At 40.3% G+C, this 18,296-nt stretch overlaps 3 protein-coding genes across 3 annotated transcripts; all 3 read right to left on the reverse strand.

Moving 5' to 3' along the window:
- Positions 1-310: 310 nt before the first annotated feature.
- LOC139366754 (ribosomal protein S20) lies at positions 311-2,245 on the reverse strand. Its single transcript, XM_071104455.1, has 4 exons — positions 2,151-2,245; positions 1,160-1,259; positions 889-962; positions 311-532 (listed from the first exon to the last, which is right to left on the reverse strand). The coding sequence occupies exons 1-4, from the start codon at positions 2,151-2,153 to the stop codon at positions 350-352; spliced, it is 360 nt and encodes a 119-aa protein (XP_070960556.1). The 5' UTR covers positions 2,154-2,245; the 3' UTR covers positions 311-349.
- A 1,268-nt stretch (positions 2,246-3,513) lies between these two features.
- LOC139367116 (v-mos Moloney murine sarcoma viral oncogene homolog) lies at positions 3,514-4,521 on the reverse strand. Its single transcript, XM_071105172.1, has one exon. The coding sequence runs from the start codon at positions 4,519-4,521 to the stop codon at positions 3,514-3,516; it is 1,008 nt and encodes a 335-aa protein (XP_070961273.1).
- A 4,531-nt stretch (positions 4,522-9,052) lies between these two features.
- Positions 9,053-18,093, reverse strand: LOC139367117 (pleiomorphic adenoma gene 1). The gene is made up of 3 exons (XM_071105173.1): positions 17,958-18,093; positions 13,158-13,520; positions 9,053-12,930 (listed from the first exon to the last, which is right to left on the reverse strand). Exons 2-3 carry the CDS (start codon positions 13,406-13,408, stop codon positions 11,712-11,714), a joined length of 1,470 nt encoding a protein of 489 aa, XP_070961274.1. The 5' UTR covers positions 13,409-13,520; positions 17,958-18,093; the 3' UTR covers positions 9,053-11,711.
- Between the last annotated feature and the right edge of the window lie 203 nt (positions 18,094-18,296).

Here is an 18,296-nt window from a genome sequence, read left to right on the forward strand (position 1 = left end):
CCCAATAAGTATTCCGTCTTCCGTGGTAGCATTTGAAGGTTTACTAGTTTCCACAAACAATTGAGTAAACACCATAACCATCAAGTTTTTTTTAAGTCTTCACCATTGACAAATATCCTCTACTGCAAGCTCACACCAGGCTCAGCCAAGTTAGGAAAAGCGATTGTAGTGTTGCTAAAATAGTCCTATATTGACTGAGCCAATCTCATAGAATAAACTTACCAATTAAAGCATCACTCATAGGTAGTACCTTTAACCCCTGCAACATTTAATATCCCTCAACATTTAATGAGCCACAATATCCATGCAATAATGTTTAAAGCTTTTATTGCATGGGTTACAAAACAGCTTATGCATCAGCGATGGTGACCTCAACCTCTACACCAGGCTCAATGCTGATTGAGGTGATCTGCTTGACAATCTCAGAGGGACTGTGCAGGTCGATCAAACGCTTGTGGATCCGCATCTGGAAGCGATCCCAGGTCTTGGAGCCTTCTCCACAGGGTGTCTTTCTGGTGGTGATGCGCAGAGTCTGAAAGGAGATGAGAAAACAAAACAGGATACCACCCATCAAATGGTGAGGTGAAGTGTCAGTATTTTGACCAAGCTAACACAACAGCATAACTTCAACACCATTCCCTGGAGCCTAATGCCACCTGGTGGAAAACAAACTACTATTTCCCCTCAGCTTAGCCTTAGTGATAGTTTTATTTGAAAAAATTGTAATGTCGTCCCCTATTCAATCAGAGCCACCACTGGGGAGTGGGCAGAAAGCGAAGGGTCGTTGATTTGGCATCACCTCAATAGAGACCCAGGGTAGACCACAGATGGGAGTCCCAGGCTGTCAAGGATGCGGGAAGGACCGTTGTATATATCTGGTGTACATACCTTGGTGGGCATACGGACTGGACCCTTCACCTTGAGGTTCTTCTCCTTAGCTCCACGGATAAGGTCCGCACATACTAAGAACATTAAGTAAAAGGGCTGCATGTCAAATAAAGGTGACATCATGCACTTCAACATGCCATCAATGGGTGCACATAGCTCAGAATAGCGTATTATGAATCAGAATGTATCACAGCATTAGCTATGTCATATCAGGCATTTATCCTCATAGCCAAAGATGTTGACAAAGTTAAGGTATTTAAAGTGAAGGTACCCTTTTCCAGAGACTTGACATTGCGGCTGGTGAGGGTGATACGGATGCGATGGATGGCAACCTCAGCCTCAACAGGCGCTTTACCGGTGTCCTTGAACGCCTACAGGTGCAAGGAAAGAATCACGCATGTAAAAAATATATATAAATATATATATTTTGACAAAAGAGGGCAACTAAGTTGTGTACTTCAAATGTGTAGTCATGGCTCAGAATAGCGTATTATGAATCAGAATTTGTCATAGCTTAAGCTATGTCATAGCAAGTTTTTATCCTCATAGCCATTGGTGTTGAAGTAATGAACGCATGTATTGTAGCCTATTCTGACGGTTCTCAATCCAAGCTCCAGAAATGAAGCCGCGCGATGAAAGAATTTCAGCAACTGCAGCATCCGTGATAGACCCTGCTGTTTCAATGGTTAATTTAAAATGGTAAGACGAACACCATAGTATTAGTTAGTTATTGATTCTAACGTTCACTGAAATATTAACTTAGTTACATTGTCGTGGTTTGGTGTCAAGATGTAGTAACCATCTACACTTAAGGCTTTAAAGTACGTTAGCCAAGCATTCGTGTCATGCTGTTTGGCATATTGGGAAGCAATAATGAAAGGGAGGGAAATGTCTTGTTGGCTAATAAGCTAACGTCAGTTCGTTAGTTAGCCAACAAGGTAAAGCCAAAAATCAGGAATTGGGTCAGACTTCAGTTACTCGACTCATTTAGAAACGACACAACTATACCTCGTCACATTAAGACAACTCATAACTAATTCAACGTTCTGATTCGACCCATTAAATTGGCAGAAAGCCATCCAAAAGGAATAGCTACCTACCCAGCCATCGTCACTGGCTAGTTAGCTAGCTAGCAACTACACGTGCAACTGCCCGGATTCAGAGCGACCAACGTTAACATACTGATCATCTATTTACAGTCTCCGCATTGCGAGCTAGCTATATGAAGATGTTTGTGTATAGTTGAAGATATAAAATTTTACCATGTTCTTTATATTCCTGACCGACTTATTCGTAAGTTCCAAGCGAACAGCGGTGAGTCAGGAACGTCAGTTCTTCGCGAAAGGGATTGAGAGAGGCCTGCTTCCGTATATATACACACTACGTCCGGGCACCACGTGACCTTTGTGCCAATAGAATAGCCTGAACACCAAGGAGGCGTATCTGAACCAAATCACCCCTAAAGGACCCGTTCGAATATTTCGAAAGGGCACCCGTCCTCCTCTACTCCCTTGAAGACTTGAATATACCAGATACTTTATTATCCGAGTTTTCTACGAAGTAATGTCATGTCTGTTTCTATGTAATGAAATAATTGACTTTGTGTTATTCCTGTAAAGTTGTGTACTGTGTATTTTTGTTTGTTTCAAATAAAATCAATCCGTTTTTCCAAGGGACCTAGCTTTCTACCTTCTTCCACCTGAAGAAGCCTATAGTTTCTCTGTTGTGTAGAGTATGGTGCTGTGGCCAACATGGGTAAACTCTTCTGCCTTGTCTGATATGTGATTATTGCCTGTGTTGCTGTCTGCTATGTAGGGCTGTTGTTGCTTTTTATGTGCTGATGTTAACCACCTTCAACTAGCAATTTCATAGCCTAAAATTAGGTAAATGTGCAGCAATGTTGATATTTTTTTCCCTTATGAAAATACAAATGGTTCAATTTTCTTCTGAGACATGACACACCCATTGTATACATTTTGTTGAAGGTTAGGCCATAGATCAGTCAGCTTAAGTTAGTTTCTAAGTGTAAGCCTAAACACACAATTACCAAACAAATGATTTCAACATGAGCAAAACAGGTTAATTAAGCTGTTTCTGTTGATGCTGTAGAAGTCATCCCATTCTAATGCTATTACAATACTAGAAACACCATTCCAGTACGAATCAAGGACGTTTAATGAAATCTCAAATATCTAAACTTTACATACATTTCAAGTGTGTTACATGCACAGACTGCTGCTGACATTAACATTTATTTGACATTGAAACATTATTAAATCCTTATAAATCAAGTAAACAAGTAAAACACTCTAGTCCACAGAGCAAAACCAACTTCAGTATCAGAAATGTAAATCGTTCAAGAGGTTCTGCGTTTAAAAAATGAGTAGATTAGGTAGCATGTGTTATAAATACACTTAAGCAGAATTGGCAGAAGAATGGCAGCATCAAACTAATCTGTGGTGTCCCATTGGGGCTTGCCTTTCACAATTCACTTAAATTCAGTAAGACAACATGGGAGTCTATAACTGGCTGTGCGTAAAAGCTGTGCGTAAATTAAAAAATGTATGGACACAACTGACGGATCATACCATGAATAGGCTGGCTTGAAAATTACAAATAAAAAGGTTAATGTTCGGACCGAATCTTGTCCAAATCTGTGATGACATCTTGAGCGCTTGGTCTCCAGCTTGGCTCACCGCTCCAGCACTTGGACACAATGGATCGGCAAAGGTCCCCATGGTGTGACTTGAAGGACTCATCAGTGACCGAGGGGCGTAAATCGTATGCAACTACTGCGTATAAAACATATTGCCTGTCGCCTGTATAGGGCTGCTCTCTGGTGATCATTTGCCAAATAGTGATGCCAAGGGAGTAGATGTCGGATTTTGGAGACACGTCTCCCCCCTTCAACAGCTCAGGCGCTCGGTGGGTGTAAGTGCCCCCGCCAAGACTCATTTGGGGGCTGGACCGATCCCCCCCGAGCTCCAATTTCAGTGAACAGCCAAAGTCAACAATCTTACACACATCCTCCCTCGAAACCAATACATTGGCAGGTTTGATATCCAAATGAACAATACCATGAGAATGCAAGAACTGAAGACCATGCGCAATGTTTTTGGAAAACGTAATCCACCTGTCCACTTCGAGCGTCTCTGCGCAACCGTAGATGACCTGGTGGAGAGTTCGTTCACCTGCGTATTCCATCACTATTGTGCCAATGTTGTCCCCGTTTTCTAAATTCTCCGGTATACACGTGGTAGCTGCTATAATTCGCACAATGTTCTTATGGCGTAAGTGAGCTGCATTTAGCTCAGCCCAAAAACTTTGCCTGGAGGCGAGTTTATTCTTGACGCATTTCTTCACTTTTTTGACAGCGACAGTCTCCCCAAAGTACACACTTCTGTAAACGGACCCAAACCCCCCAGATCCGATGGGCTGCATGGATTGCAGTTCCTTCCAATCAATGGTGGATGACCATAGCCTGGTTGCGACCTTCCCATGGAACCGTTGAGTTGGAATTCGTAGGGTGGAATCGTTGGAATACTTTGCCAGTGGACTGCTGCAAGCTCCAAAATCTAGAGATGGATAAAGGTCTTTAGGCAACAAGCGTGTCAGGGGAATTGGGGATGGCATGTTCGAACCACCTAGTGCGCTTGCTGTAAAACGAGAGATTGCGCGTGTTGCCTGTCTATTCACACAGCTGTCATTAGATCAGTTGATTGCTGGACCAAGAGGTAGCCCTAATGAGGATTTGCCTCTGATTTAAAGTCACAGTCACGTTTTTTGTGGGAGAGACTTCAATCATGTTTGAAAAGGTAAATCTTGCTCTCATTAAATGTCATTAATTGAGCACTGTATATGATAGAAATCAAGTGCTGCACGTAAAAATGTCATTGGATGAATATTTTTTTTTGTCAGTAACCTTCTTTGTTGATCTGCACATCTAACAGAACCAGTGGCTAAAAGCACAAATTGGTTCAATATGCATAGGCTTATCTTCCAGTAAAATGTATTAATTATATATGATTTTTGTCTTGAAGACCTTGAATATGACCAAGAAAGTCAATTAAAATATGATAAAATAAGAAGAAATAATTAAAACTCCAGGACAATTCTCATGCACTTGTTTCACTATATAAAACAACATTTCAGCACTCATTTTACACACATACTGACACACACGTAAAAAATGCACCAACAATTGTGGACTTTTGCATGAATCCTTCTTTTATGTTTATTGAGCTTTCATTACACTGTGTAATAACAGTGGAGTTGAAGACTGCAGCTCTTCTCTCTCATAGCAGCAAGGTAGTATGAAAACAAATCAGGTTACTCAGCCAGATAATAAATAATCTGTCTCTTTGGATGATGTCAATGTTAGAAAATTTATAAAAAGCTGCAGCGTTAATTTCTATTTTACACAACTTATACACAAATATATGAATTATTTTGCCTATATTTATACAAGTACAACAGTAGTTTGTAAAATAGATTTTAAGTAAAATATACATGATTAGCAACATGAGTCCATTCTCACAGGATGGCATTGCAATGAACAACAAAACCAACATGGCTGGAATGCAGTTTGCCTCTGAACAAATCCCTCGCTATAAGTACTACTAGTCCTTTTAAAAAATGTGTCCCCTATCGTGGAGTCATTCTCTTCTTCATCATCATCATCTTCACCAAGGTAATCTCAGCCTGATTTTATACTGAGGCAACAGGTGAACACTCTCCCAAGCCCTTTCATGTCAATCACCAGGATGACAAAGGTTCCCCCATCACACCGCCATACAAAGTGAAGGAGAGAAGCATGTGACATTACAGGCAAGTCCATACAAGGCCACAAATAGTCACAGTACAAAAAATATATGTATATGAAAACAACCAGGCACACACATGCCGACCATACAACTCAATTTTATATTTTTGTAAAAACAAAACAAAGAACTAGAAAAGAGGTCTGTAGCACCTTAAGGAGCTTTAGAAGTATCCATTAGCAGCTTGATCCAATACCAAAATATTGCAATATTGCAGTGTTTCTTACATACACATTCAACATGGTTCACTGGCACCACTGAAGCTTATAATGAAGGTTGACATGAATTGCTAAAGGTCTGTGTCTCTCACTGAAGAAACCCCTCCAACCAGATACGGAGTCATCCATCAGGGAACAATAAAGAAGTGTCAAATATTGGGGATAAAAAAGTATATGAAAATATCAGTGTCCCCAAGCACTTGAGCCTTCTAAGTTACTCCAATACATTTAGACCAACCTGTCAATTAAAAAATAATGTATAATGCAACCAAGTGTGTTTATTAAGTGTAAATACTGGGATAGCTACATACACTAGCTCTCTGAATACTTTATCAAGGGTTAAAAGTCAAACAAATTGCCAGCATAGATATAGATGGTAAGAAATGTGGCATATTTGAAATGGCAGCAATGATGTGAAAATAGAGTCTTTACTATCCGACAGATAGATAGATCCCTCAATGAGACACACAGAACATTTGTGCAAGTAAAGCAAATGACACCTAATGATAGTAAAACACTGTAAAAATGGTACCTGTAAAAAATAAAACATTTAATATTGTATTTACACGTTAACTTTTTCTAAAGAGCTAAATATGACATCTATACTTTGTAATAAAGGTATTTTAAACAAGAAAAAAAAGTACTGGAGGAAACAAAGGCATAACATTTTCCAAAAGTGCTACGATTATAGAAGAATCTGCCCTATATAGAGGCTTACCAAACATTTTATGTAAAACCACAAACCTTCAAGATACATTGATAGCACTCAACCCCATAACACTTGAAAACATTACACAGGCATTCAGCTTCCCCTTTCAATGACATCCCATGGCCCTAACTAAAGTGATATTGTTTTCATTCAAGAAATGTTTAAGGAACATGGAGGATTCAAATACGTTTTTTGCCTTATTGGATATTTTTAACAGAGTAAAACAATGTGAGGTTGCACATTTTTTGCGCCAAGGGAAAACACTGCTGGACAGTCTAAATGCATGAGCTAAGTAAACACTGTATACCAATTGTATATTCACACAATTTGAACGGTTGTGATATACAGTCCAAACTGAGCATAGTCTTTTTTGAAACATACAAGTTGGAGATAAAGCTGAAGTGGTAACCTAAAGTGGACCTTACTGTAAATGAACAGCCCAGCTACCCTACTTTTTCAGTCATTATAATCAAGCAAATTCATATCCACTCCCATAGGTTACATGAACTTACAGAGTTGGTCTACGTGAGTGAGCATTAAAGATTTAGTAGAAATATATCAAAACAGTTCCCCCACTAATGTTTTTAATACAATATATAATTATTTCAATGGGATCTATTTATAAAACTGATTATGGTTTACATTAGAGAATTAAATAGTAAAAACTTGATTAATTCAAATGGATATGCAGTACATTGCTGCTATTGGTCAGAACGCTATAGGCACATTTGCACACTTGCATGTAACCGGCCCTGCTGTACTGAAATGAACGTGGTTGAAAGGTGTCTGTGAGGTCCTCATCTCCCTTTGAGTGAGGCAAAGACACCTATAAATGGCACGTCTCGAACGAGGGTAAAAAAAAAAAATACTGTATTAGATATCCATTAAGGCCAAAGGTTGACTTTTACCTGAAGCCAAACCTCCATCATCATAGCGTTACATCCCAGGGGTATCAATGTCATTCCTTCGATGATGGGATTGAATTGATCTGGCTACTAAGATCTAAGTTGTAACTGAAAACATCTTCCATACACCATCACTGAACAAAGCAGAAACATAGGCGTTTAGATTTACACATGCACATGCACACATACATCCACAAGCACACAGTGCCAAGTACACAAGTTCCTAAAGACTGACATTATTATGGCAGTGACCTAAGCTGTTTCATCTTACATACAGTACCAGTCAAAAGTTGACACACCTACTCATTCAAGGGTTTTTCTTAATTTCTATTATTTTTTACATTGTAGAATAATAGTGAGGACATCAAAACTATGAAAGAACACATATGGAAAAATGTAGTAACCAAAAAAAGTGTTAAACAAATCAACATATATTTTTATATTTGAGATTCTTCAGTAGCCACCCTTTGCCTTGATGACAGCTTTGCACACTCTTGGCATTCTCTCAACCAGCTCCATGAGGTAGTCACCTGGAATGCATTTCCATTAACAGGTGGGCCTTGTTAAAAGTTAATTTGTGGAATTTCCTTCCCTTTTAATGCATTTGAGCCAATTAGTTGTGTTGTGACAAGGTAGGGGTGGTGTACAGAAGATAGCCCTATTTGGTAAAAGACCAAGTCCATATTATTGCAAGAAACGTTCAAATAAGCAAAGAGAAACGACAGTGCATCATTACTTTAAGGCATGAAGGTCAGTCAATCCGGAACATTTCAAGAAATTTGAACATTTCTTCAAGTGCAGTCGCAAAAAACATCAAATGCTATGATGAAACTGGCTCTCATGAGGACGGCCACAGGAAAGAAAGACCCAGAGTTACCGCTAATGCAGAGGATAAGTTCATTTGAGTTACCCCCGTGTCTTTGTGAGACGCAGAGTAGGTGAACGGATGATCTCCACATGTGTAGTTCCCACCGTGAAGCATGGAAGAGGTGTGATTGTGCTTTGCTGGTGACACTGTCGGATATTTGTTTAGAATTCAAGGCACACTTAACGAGCCCGGCTACTACAGCATTCTGCAGCGATACGCCATCCCATCTGGTTTGCACTTAGTGGGACAATCATTTGTTTTTCAACAGGACAATGACCAAACACATCTCCAGGCTGTGTAAGGGCTATTTGACCAAGAAGGAGAGCGATGGAGTGCTGCATCAGATGACCTGGCCTCCACAATCACCCAACCTCAACCCAATTGAGATGGTTTGGGATGAGTTGGAACACAGACAACAAGTGATCAGCATATGGGGAAGTCCTTCAAGACTGTTGGAAAAGCATTCCAGGTGACTACCTCATGGAGCTGGTTGAGAGAATGCCAAGAGTGTGCAAAGCTGTCAAAGGCAAAGGGTGGCTACTTTGAAGAAACTCAAATATAAAATATATTTTGATATGTTTAACACTTTTTTGCTTACTACATGATTCTCTATGTATTATTTCATAGTTTTGATGTCTTCACTATTATTCTACAATGTAGAAAATTGTGAAAATAAAGAAAAACCCTTGAATGAGTAGGTGTGCCCAAACTTTTGACTTGTACTGTAGTTGTTCAGGAACTGTTTGACAGCAGCAGGGTCAGTGTCTCTCAGCACAGTGTTACAGCATCTCGCTCAGAGACAATTCTGGGAATGTCACTTCTTGACCAGACCAGACCAGTCATCCATATTTCATCATTGCTGGGATTTTCCTCTAGTTTCTATATCATACAGCACTATACAACACATCGTACAAAATTGACAAGATCATTTAGAGACACTAAAAACCAAATCCTTCATGAACACTCTTCAACCAGGCCAAGTATGAACTCCAGCCAAGTTCATATCACGCAGAGGTGTAGAATACAGTACTTTATCTAAACCTTACATAGAATGTCAAAACAACTGTTTAAATTGGCGCTAAGGGGCTACTTCAGGTACTGGTAAGCTAAAGTAGCTGTGTTTCTGTCTCAGCATTTGTAGAGAAGCATTTTCTGTACTGAGCTGATATGCTGGTTGCCATTGGTCGGTATACTTATATTTGACAGGGTTCCTTCTTTGTGAATAGTATAACAAGAAGAATCTGGCTGGCTGTAATATTGTATTTACCTGTTACTAAAAAAACACAAAATAAAATAAAAACCAAAATATTGTAATTGTATTATGGGCCTTGAAGATAATCTTGGATTACTGGATACTGACTTGAAATGTAAAGTTAGGGACATCCCTTTGCTCTGAGTGAAGGAACAATGTGTCACATATTACATTAAAAGTGCTTTTGCATTCACTACTCTGAATGTCTGCATGTGTGAGGCACAAATCTCCCATTCACACATTCAGACATGACTAATCCATCACACCACCTAGATGAGTTGTAACAGGCAGTTCGGTTCTGACCGCTCTACACAGCCTCCCAGATTTTCTGCGTGAGGGTCCTCTCCTCTGCAATCACATACTAGCCCTTGACTGGAAACACAAACACGAGATGTAGGCTCACACAAACCTTAGCATACTCATACAAAGTGTCCAGATACCTGTTTAAAGATACCCATCTAGCTCTTCAAACTGCGCAATGGACATATTTCTCTTTGCAACTGGTGGTTCTACTACACTATTTCCTGCGGGTTGAATATTGCTAACATTATCCTTGATTTGATGCATGGTTTGCCTGACGACTCAAACGGAATTCTTCCGCTGCTCTATGTTCGCTACATACTTCAGTCTGAGACTGCCATCGTTGAAGTTGTTTGTGGTGACAAAATGAGGGCTGTTGTACGAAACAAAATCATCAGCAATTGGATCATCTTTAACCAATCAGAGTATCAAAGCCAATGACCAATTTTCTAAACGCCGCTTTACTCACGTGTGTTCTGGCTCTGGCCCAACCCATCCGTTTCTGGGACAATCAGAACAGTTAGAATAAGTTTGCGTTCTAGAAACCGTCGGGGAGGTGCTCAGGCCAATAGTGTTTGGCTGGAGCTAGGTGTTTGGGTAGCCAGGCAATGATTGAGTTAAAGCTCCCCAAACTATTTCTAACCTCATATCCGGTACTAAAACCGGTAGAATGAGGAAAGACAAATTGACCCTAGTTATGTGGCAGTGCTTTAATGTTGTTTCTACTGTCTGGTTCCATTTCGGTCCTTTAGCAATTTTGACCAAGGGGTATGAAGCAGCGAAGGGCTAGGGGCCGAAATGGAATCAGGCCTACGATTACATTCTTGCCATAAAATTTTTATATTATCTTGTCCCTTTTATATGAAATCAAATCAAATGAAATGAGGACGAACAACTTAGTCTATCTGTAGCTGAGTTATCCCATCGGCCTATAGGGGAACTACTAGGCAGCAGCAACATTTACAACCATCCGCGATACCATGACACTATTCTGCCTGGCAACTCAGTCGATATTTGGTGGACTTTGGTTTTGATGGGGAACAGGGATGATTCTCACACTACATTCCACAAGGGGCTTTTCAGTACCTTATGTCTAAAAACATATGATTGCATTGCTATAAATCTTAAAACAAAACAAAGAGATAAAGACATTTTTAAAAAATGGTTAGCGGGTGAGGACATTCAACATCACACAAAAGTACAAAGTTCTATATGAAAATATGGTTAAATCGACATACTAGGTTCAATCTACTCCAAGGCAAAGGGGGTTAAGAATATAGATTGGGAGAAATACAACACTGCAATCACATTCCTAAATAAATTCCTCTATGTAAAACTCCAAAACCCTAGTTATGTTTAATTGTTGTTTGAACTAAAATGGACTGTGTTGGTCATGAACATTATAGTGGTGAATTTGCAAGGGCGGTGAAGATATAGTATTGTTGACACGAACCACATGAAATGTCAACCATTATCCCATGGCTTGAGCTATGTGGTTGAGCCAAACGACTTGTGTATGTGGTATATGTCAGTGCTGATACACACCCATACATCTAATATACTGTATCTGTATGTGTAGAATCCCATAACTGTTGAACAGAAGTGCTATTACGTCGTAGTTTTGTGCAGACATACTCAAAAATGTTTTACTGGCATGAAAATAATAATTTGCAGAATATAATTTTTTATCAGCCTATGTGTTTTTACTGTACGTGTGTAAGTGTGTGTGCATGCGTGTGTGTTGTGTTGTGTCACTGGAAGGCCTGGTGAAAGCGGGGCAGTGTGGTAGTTGTGCTCAGGTTAGAGGTGTAGGAGGAGGAGAGGCTGTGGAGGGGGCTTACATCCTCCCCGCTCCCTGTCACCTCATGAGAATCCAGGGGCTGGGGCGGAAGCTGGACGAGAGACAGTGCCTCCTCTGGCGGGAAGGAGACCCCGCCTAGACCCCCACCGGCTGTCACCTGGTGCCCATAAGGAGGGCAGTTCAAGGGCAGGAAGTTGAAGAGCTGTGAGAAATCGAGCAATGAGGAGGAGGCCAGCGACTCGCCCGCTGCCGCCGAGATTTTGGACAGAGATGCCTCGTCAGACGAGGTCTCATCCAACGAGCCCACCTGGGAGTCTAACTCCAGTTTGGAGGCGGAGGATAGCTGAGCCCCCTCGGCCGAGGAGGACGGCATGCCGCTCTGCAGTTCCATCAGATATGTCTCCAGTTCTCCCTTTAGATGTTGCTCCCTCTCCAGAGTGGAGACGGAGTATGAGGTAAGATTAGAGCCCAGCTGGTACTTTAGGGGGAAGGGGTGTGGGGGGTTGGGCTCTGTGTCCAGGGGGGGCATGGTGGGGCAGTGGTGCTGTGGCAGCAGAGGGCCACCGTACAGGTTGAGCTGGAGCTGCCTGTGCGGCGTCGACATGGTGGCCAGCTCGCCCTTGACGCCTCCGGCTAGCCCGCAGGAAAAGGGTGAGTCCAGCGAATCGGCTGGCTCCGTCTTGACCCTCAGCAGCTCACGGGCGTGGCTCTTCTTCATGTGGCGCGTCAAGTGGTCCTTCCTGCCAAAGCGCTGGGCGCAGTACTGGCACAGGAAGTCCTTGCGGCCTGTGTGCACCACCATGTGGCGGCGCACGTCCTTGCGTGTGTAGAAGCGGCGCTCGCAGTGCTCGCACCGATGCTTCTTCTCTTTGGTGCCACCCGAGGACTTGCCGGCGTGGGTCTTAAGGTGCTCCAGGAGAAGGCCGGTGCTGGCGAACGGCTGAAGGCACACCTGGCAGGTGAGGTCTCCACTGTTGGCCGCATGAAGGGCCAGGTGACGCTTGAAGCCCAGCTTGGTGTTGTAGCTCTTGCCGCACTCCTGGCAGGCGAAGGCCTCCTTGTTGGGGTCGTGAGTGTGCAGGTGGTTCTTCAAGTGATCCTTGCGGTGGAACATTTTCTCACAGTACGTACACTTGTGGGTTTTCTCTGACGAGTGTGTCGCCATATGCCTTTGAACACAGATGACAATCCAGCAACACTTTATATTACAGCAATAACTCTTAGTACTTATGTAGGCATGCTAGTCAGGACACCTAAGTGTGATTTTAAAACTTAAATAATACATGAATGTATACAATGACAGACTACTAAAGATAACAACTCCGTATTACAGTAAGTGTTGTACATATGAATACAGTATGGCCTACTAGAAGATAACAGGAGCTTGTTCTGTTACCGTTGCAGCTTGTATTTGGAGACAAAGGCCTTGGTGCAGTCCTGATGGGAGCACCGGTACGGTCTCTCTCCTGTGTGTGAGTAGGAGTGCACCTTTAGCTTCTCCACGCTGTTGAAAGCCTTCTCGCACAGCTGACAGGGGAAGTTCTTCCTGGGCTTGCCCCCCTCCGCTCTCTTGCGCCTCCCTGTGGCCGCCGCGAGCCTGGCTTTATCCGGAACGTGGTCTAAGTGCCCCTGGGTTCCCGTGGCCATGGCACCCTAGGGCAGCGCGGCTGGTTGGACAAGGACGCGGTGCCCACCTACTGTCAACGACGCTTGTTCTCTCTCCAGTTTTATGTGCTCAACACCGCCAGGACTCAGGCACCTGAAGATGTGTGCGAGAGAGAGGTGGAGGGAAAAAGGTTCATGTTCTCATTCAAAAGCGTAAGAAGAGTTCTACTGCAATTCCATATCATTCTACAAGTAGGGGAATACATTTATAAGTTGTATTACAGATCAGTATTGATGAGAAACCCTTCATAGGTTACATTTATGAGATTGAAAATCCAGATCAAATCCAGTCATAGAAAAAAAGTAACAAGGCCATTGTGTTTAAATATGGTATTCAATCTTTCTTGATCCTATATTTCTCCACTATCGGGACCGGATTCAAAAGACTTCCAGTCTAACATTCCCGCAACAACAGGAGCGCAGCTTCTGCCAAACCCGCATGGCTAATTACCCATGTCCTCTCACGCTGGATCATCCCGGAGCAGCTAGTCTCGACTCTCGATGCAAGCCGGGAAGGGAAGTGTACAGGAAACAGGGTGTAAAGGAAGTGCACAGGAGCTCCCATTAAAGAATATGGGGAGAGCCTACATGTTTTGTAATGTACACAATTATTGGAGGGGGTTATTAATGCCAAGCTCAGGCGTGTTAAGGCAGGCATCCATAGCTCGATAGTTATGTCTTTAGATAGAGCTAATGCTTTGTTCCTTTTTTTCTTGCTCTACGCTATTACAATACATAGGTCGTGTTGTGTGAAGGGGATTTTTCTGAAGCTATATGTATGGTAAAGGCCTTGTAAGGTCACCGCTCTGGAGCCTTGCTTAAAAACTCTTGAGGCGGCACATTAAACCATCTTCGTTTGGACAACAGTCTGAGCAGCCTTACACAATGAATGATAAGGTGAGCAAATCATACTGAAAAGTGATATGGTTGCGATACACTTAGTCACAAAAACATGTATCATAATGGTATTTTAAAAAATGGAGGTTTTCTGGCTGTTAACCTTAATCTTTCAAATGTTACGAAATAAAACATTAAAAAACACTTTCTGATCTAATGATTATCGAAACCATTTCTGGTGATCTGTATTCACATTGCACAATTCTATAAACTGACAAATTAAAGCAGATACAAATCAGGTATTTAGAATTTCAACAGGGTTTACACATTGATGTCTGGATTGATCTAGAACTGCACATCATCTCAACATGACCGTGCTTCTCATTAAGACAAAACATCGTTCTTAATGCAACAGTAAAACAAACGTTTTGTCTCTTTCTCAACCGTCTCACTAACTGTCTAACAACATTACTTTATAGACATATATTTGATCATTTATGTTAGATACGGGCAATTCCACTGTAGCAGAGTGACACTTTAAAATGTATATCAAACAAAAACCAATGATTGCAACGTTAAATGAACCATACATCTCTATGCACAAGGACTTATTTGAACAATTTCCACATTTACTTGAGGAACAGTGCAGATGCAACGTTTGGTAACAGAATGACTGTATCTCTGACACTATTCTCTGGATATTCATACACAGAAAAAACATCTGAAAATACATCATCCAATTGTATTTGATACACCTTACATTGGTGAGCATTTCAGCTATAGCCCCATTGGAGTACTCCAAATTCAAACATGAACCAATGATTAAACTGTGAAATATGACATTTTATATAAAACCTAGACAATACCAGAGGCCATCTGCCTTGAAAAAGACACTCATTCCAAAAGAGCCTGGATTACTAGAATAGGTCAATTAAAATGTGCATTTTTTTGTTGTCTTCTGATGTGAACAGATGAAAAAGACACTACATCAATAATGTAAAGATATAAAGTAAATCAAATGCTCTATGAATATTACAACTTTAAAGCCAATTTAATCATTTATTTCCAAAATGCTATATCCACCAATTTGTCATATTTTTGTTTTTTCATCAGAAATGATTGCTTATGGGTACCTCCATGTGTGTGTAAAATATTACTGATCTCCGATTTTGTATAATAGATTTGAGATGTTTATGAAGATGTTTTATATTTTGGGCAAAACGCTATATATCCATTGTTGAGCTGGAATGGGATGTTCATATCCTGTCTATTCGACTGTGATGTGTGGTTGTCTCACCTAGCTATCTTAAGATGAATGCACTTACTGTAAGTCGCTCTGCATAAAAGCATCTGCTAAATGACTAAAATGTCAAATGTAAATGTTTTACATAGAGATGTCATATTACTGTAATGAATTATCATTTTTTTTTATATATTGATATCACAAAAGTATCATTTGTTCAGTTCGTTACTAAAAAAATAGTAATTTGTTACATTTGACTGTGAAAAACCTCGCAGTAGGCTACTACCTATTTCTCTGAGAGTGAGGCGGATATTTGTCTCTCTGAAATGAAACCATCAAGTGATAGATTTGAGAAGGAAAAAAAACATGTCTGTCATTGAACAACCCTATGCCATGATTAGATAATGAAAAAACACACCAATCTCTTCGATTTAGTTAAACAATAAAAGCCACTTTAACCAACATTTCTGAAAATTGCTATGTAGTATTTTAGAATGAAACCCTTCAATTGTTGATTCCATTCGACCTTATACCAATAATAAAATGTAACCTAATTTGTTTAATGTAACTGTACAGTTTTATAAGATCTAATCAAAAACTAGTATTATCCCCAAATCTAAGACATAAAAAAGTTGCAAGTGTTTCAATGCAACAAACAAGTGTTTTAATGCAACAGATTCATCTTATTTATTAGATACATTTCACATTAAAAATGTTATAGAAACAAAGTTACTTTTTTCTTCATCATCTTCTGGTGCAAATGCTTCTAGAATAAAAACTTGATTAAAATATATAAAACAAACAAAAGTTTTATCTGTAATACAATATAATGCACCCCAAAATGAATGCATATAGTCAAGTTATTACATTATGAATAGCCAAATATGTGGACCACAGTTAGCCTAACTCAGATTATAAGAATGCAGTGATTTGCACACACTTCAGTGACATTACGTAACAATATATATTTAGCATTTCATTTAAAGTTTTTTTATTTTTATTTACGGCTGCATCTGACATGTTTACAGTCATGCAAATGCCAATCGAACCCGGTCATAAAATTATAAAACGAGGAGAAGGCAGGGGAAAGACTTTCTCTTTAAGATGCAAAACTTGTCACCATGTGAAAACCAATTTAGGAGGGCAAAGCACACACTTCAATTTTTTTTTGCATCTTGCTATTCACCATATAAGCCAAATAGTTATGACATAGGAGACAACATCAACATATTGGCTGAACATGCACAATAGGAAATCCATAGCGCAATTGTGATATTCAAGAGAAACCTCCCCAAAACGGCCAATAGCCTACATGACTGTAAAACCTAAGCCAAACAGCAGTGTGAACCCATCTCGAGTTCACTTGTAGAGGTTCTGCCATGTTGCTATAGGCTCCTCGTGCGTCCTATAGCCACGAGCAGCACCAGTCAGATAGCAGGGGCTCAATGCTATGGCTAACAATAACCTGGGAATAGCTTTATACACGACACAAAAAAACAGATAGCCTACTATATGAGTGCATCATACATGCAATGCTACTGATCATCATGTCCAATCTGAATTTGATAATATAAGCAACCTGCAAATATAAACATTTTAATTAATCGCATCAAAGTCAATGGGACGTGATTTTGATGTAACATAGCAGCAGCTTGTAACATCATCCAATGCATGTTGTTAAACTTAGTATAACTCTCTGTACAAAATAGACGGACATGAACACATGCATAAGCAAATGTTTAGCATCGCCTAATTAGTTTGCCCGCAGTTCTCCCTCCATTTTGGTTGTTTATGGTATTGACAAGCAACTTCTTCTCTTCGATACTTGTCTATTTAAACTAACCCAAAGTTGCACTGTCATCTCTGATTTTAGTCAAATACGTGTTCTGTATATAGGGCCTACATTCTTGATGAAAAAATGACATAATACAGAGATAATAAAATCACAATTCACATTTAAATTGCGTATTTTCAAGTTTCGGCAAAATGCTTCTATCGATAAGGGCATGTTTACAGTGTTTTCTGGTGTAGCCTTCATGTGAGTAAAAAGAAAAACATTATGCGCACAGCATGCATTTCTAAATAATTTTGATATATTTAAGTGCGCGTGTGTTCCCGTCGGCTGTCCTCGCAGCACTGTTGTTATTATATTCAGGAAAAACGTAAACGAAACAAAATTGCTAAACTTTTCATAACTTTTCTCAACTCAACTGTTTTCCATGGTTGTTGACATTCACTATTACGCAACGTGACATGCCTAGCGCTAATGACACAATTTATTTAAATTTTCTTAATATTTCTGTCTTCCTTTGGTTTCCTCTGAGGTCCCAAACTGGGTGCTGATTAACACAAACTTTTTTCCCTAGCTCACCCCTCTCTCATAATTTGAATAACCCCGATATTTTAATTCAAGAACTCCGTAACAATTTACTTAAATTACGCCAAACTCACCCCAGGAGCCTTAACATCCTTTCTACGGAGTTTTTCTTGACTTTCAACTATTTTCCGAATTTTTTATAATTTTTTTCTCATATTTTTTGCTAGACGCGGCGGGCCTGAAAATTGTTTGCTTTCCCCTCTTTCCAGCAGCCATTGTGTATGCGCTGCGATGCAACCAAACATACATTTTGGCCACGCCTACTCAATATCCCTCCCACCTCTTATTTTTGATTTGTGTAACGTCTTGTCACTTTTATATTTCAGTGTCATTGTTTGTCCCTTTTAATAAAGTTCAATTTTCGGACTCGCTAGTGATACTGTCAATCGCATTGACTTCATTTTGGTTATATT

This window comes from Oncorhynchus clarkii, chromosome 15 (genome assembly GCF_045791955.1).
Source record: "Oncorhynchus clarkii lewisi isolate Uvic-CL-2024 chromosome 15, UVic_Ocla_1.0, whole genome shotgun sequence".
In the NCBI taxonomy this organism is placed as follows: domain Eukaryota; kingdom Metazoa; phylum Chordata; class Actinopteri; order Salmoniformes; family Salmonidae; genus Oncorhynchus; species Oncorhynchus clarkii.

Excerpts from the sequence above, each read along its gene's own strand:
- LOC139366754 (XM_071104455.1), bottom strand. Across the intron at positions 963-1,159 it reads TGTCAAGTCTCTGGAAAAGG|TATGTGCGGACCTTATCCGT; the intron begins GTACCTTCACTT and ends TAATGTTCTTAG. Across the intron at positions 533-888 it reads CAGTCCGTATGCCCACCAAG|ACTCTGCGCATCACCACCAG; the intron begins GTATGTACACCA and ends ATCTCCTTTCAG.
- LOC139367116 (XM_071105172.1), bottom strand. The coding sequence starts at position 4,521 with ATGCCATCCCCAATTCCCCTGACACGCTTGTTGCCTAAAGACCTTTAT.
- LOC139367117 (XM_071105173.1), bottom strand. The coding sequence starts at position 13,408 with ATGGCCACGGGAACCCAGGGGCACTTAGACCACGTTCCGGATAAAGCC. Across the intron at positions 12,931-13,157 it reads TCCAAATACAAGCTGCAACG|GCATATGGCGACACACTCGT; the intron begins GTAACAGAACAA and ends CTGTGTTCAAAG.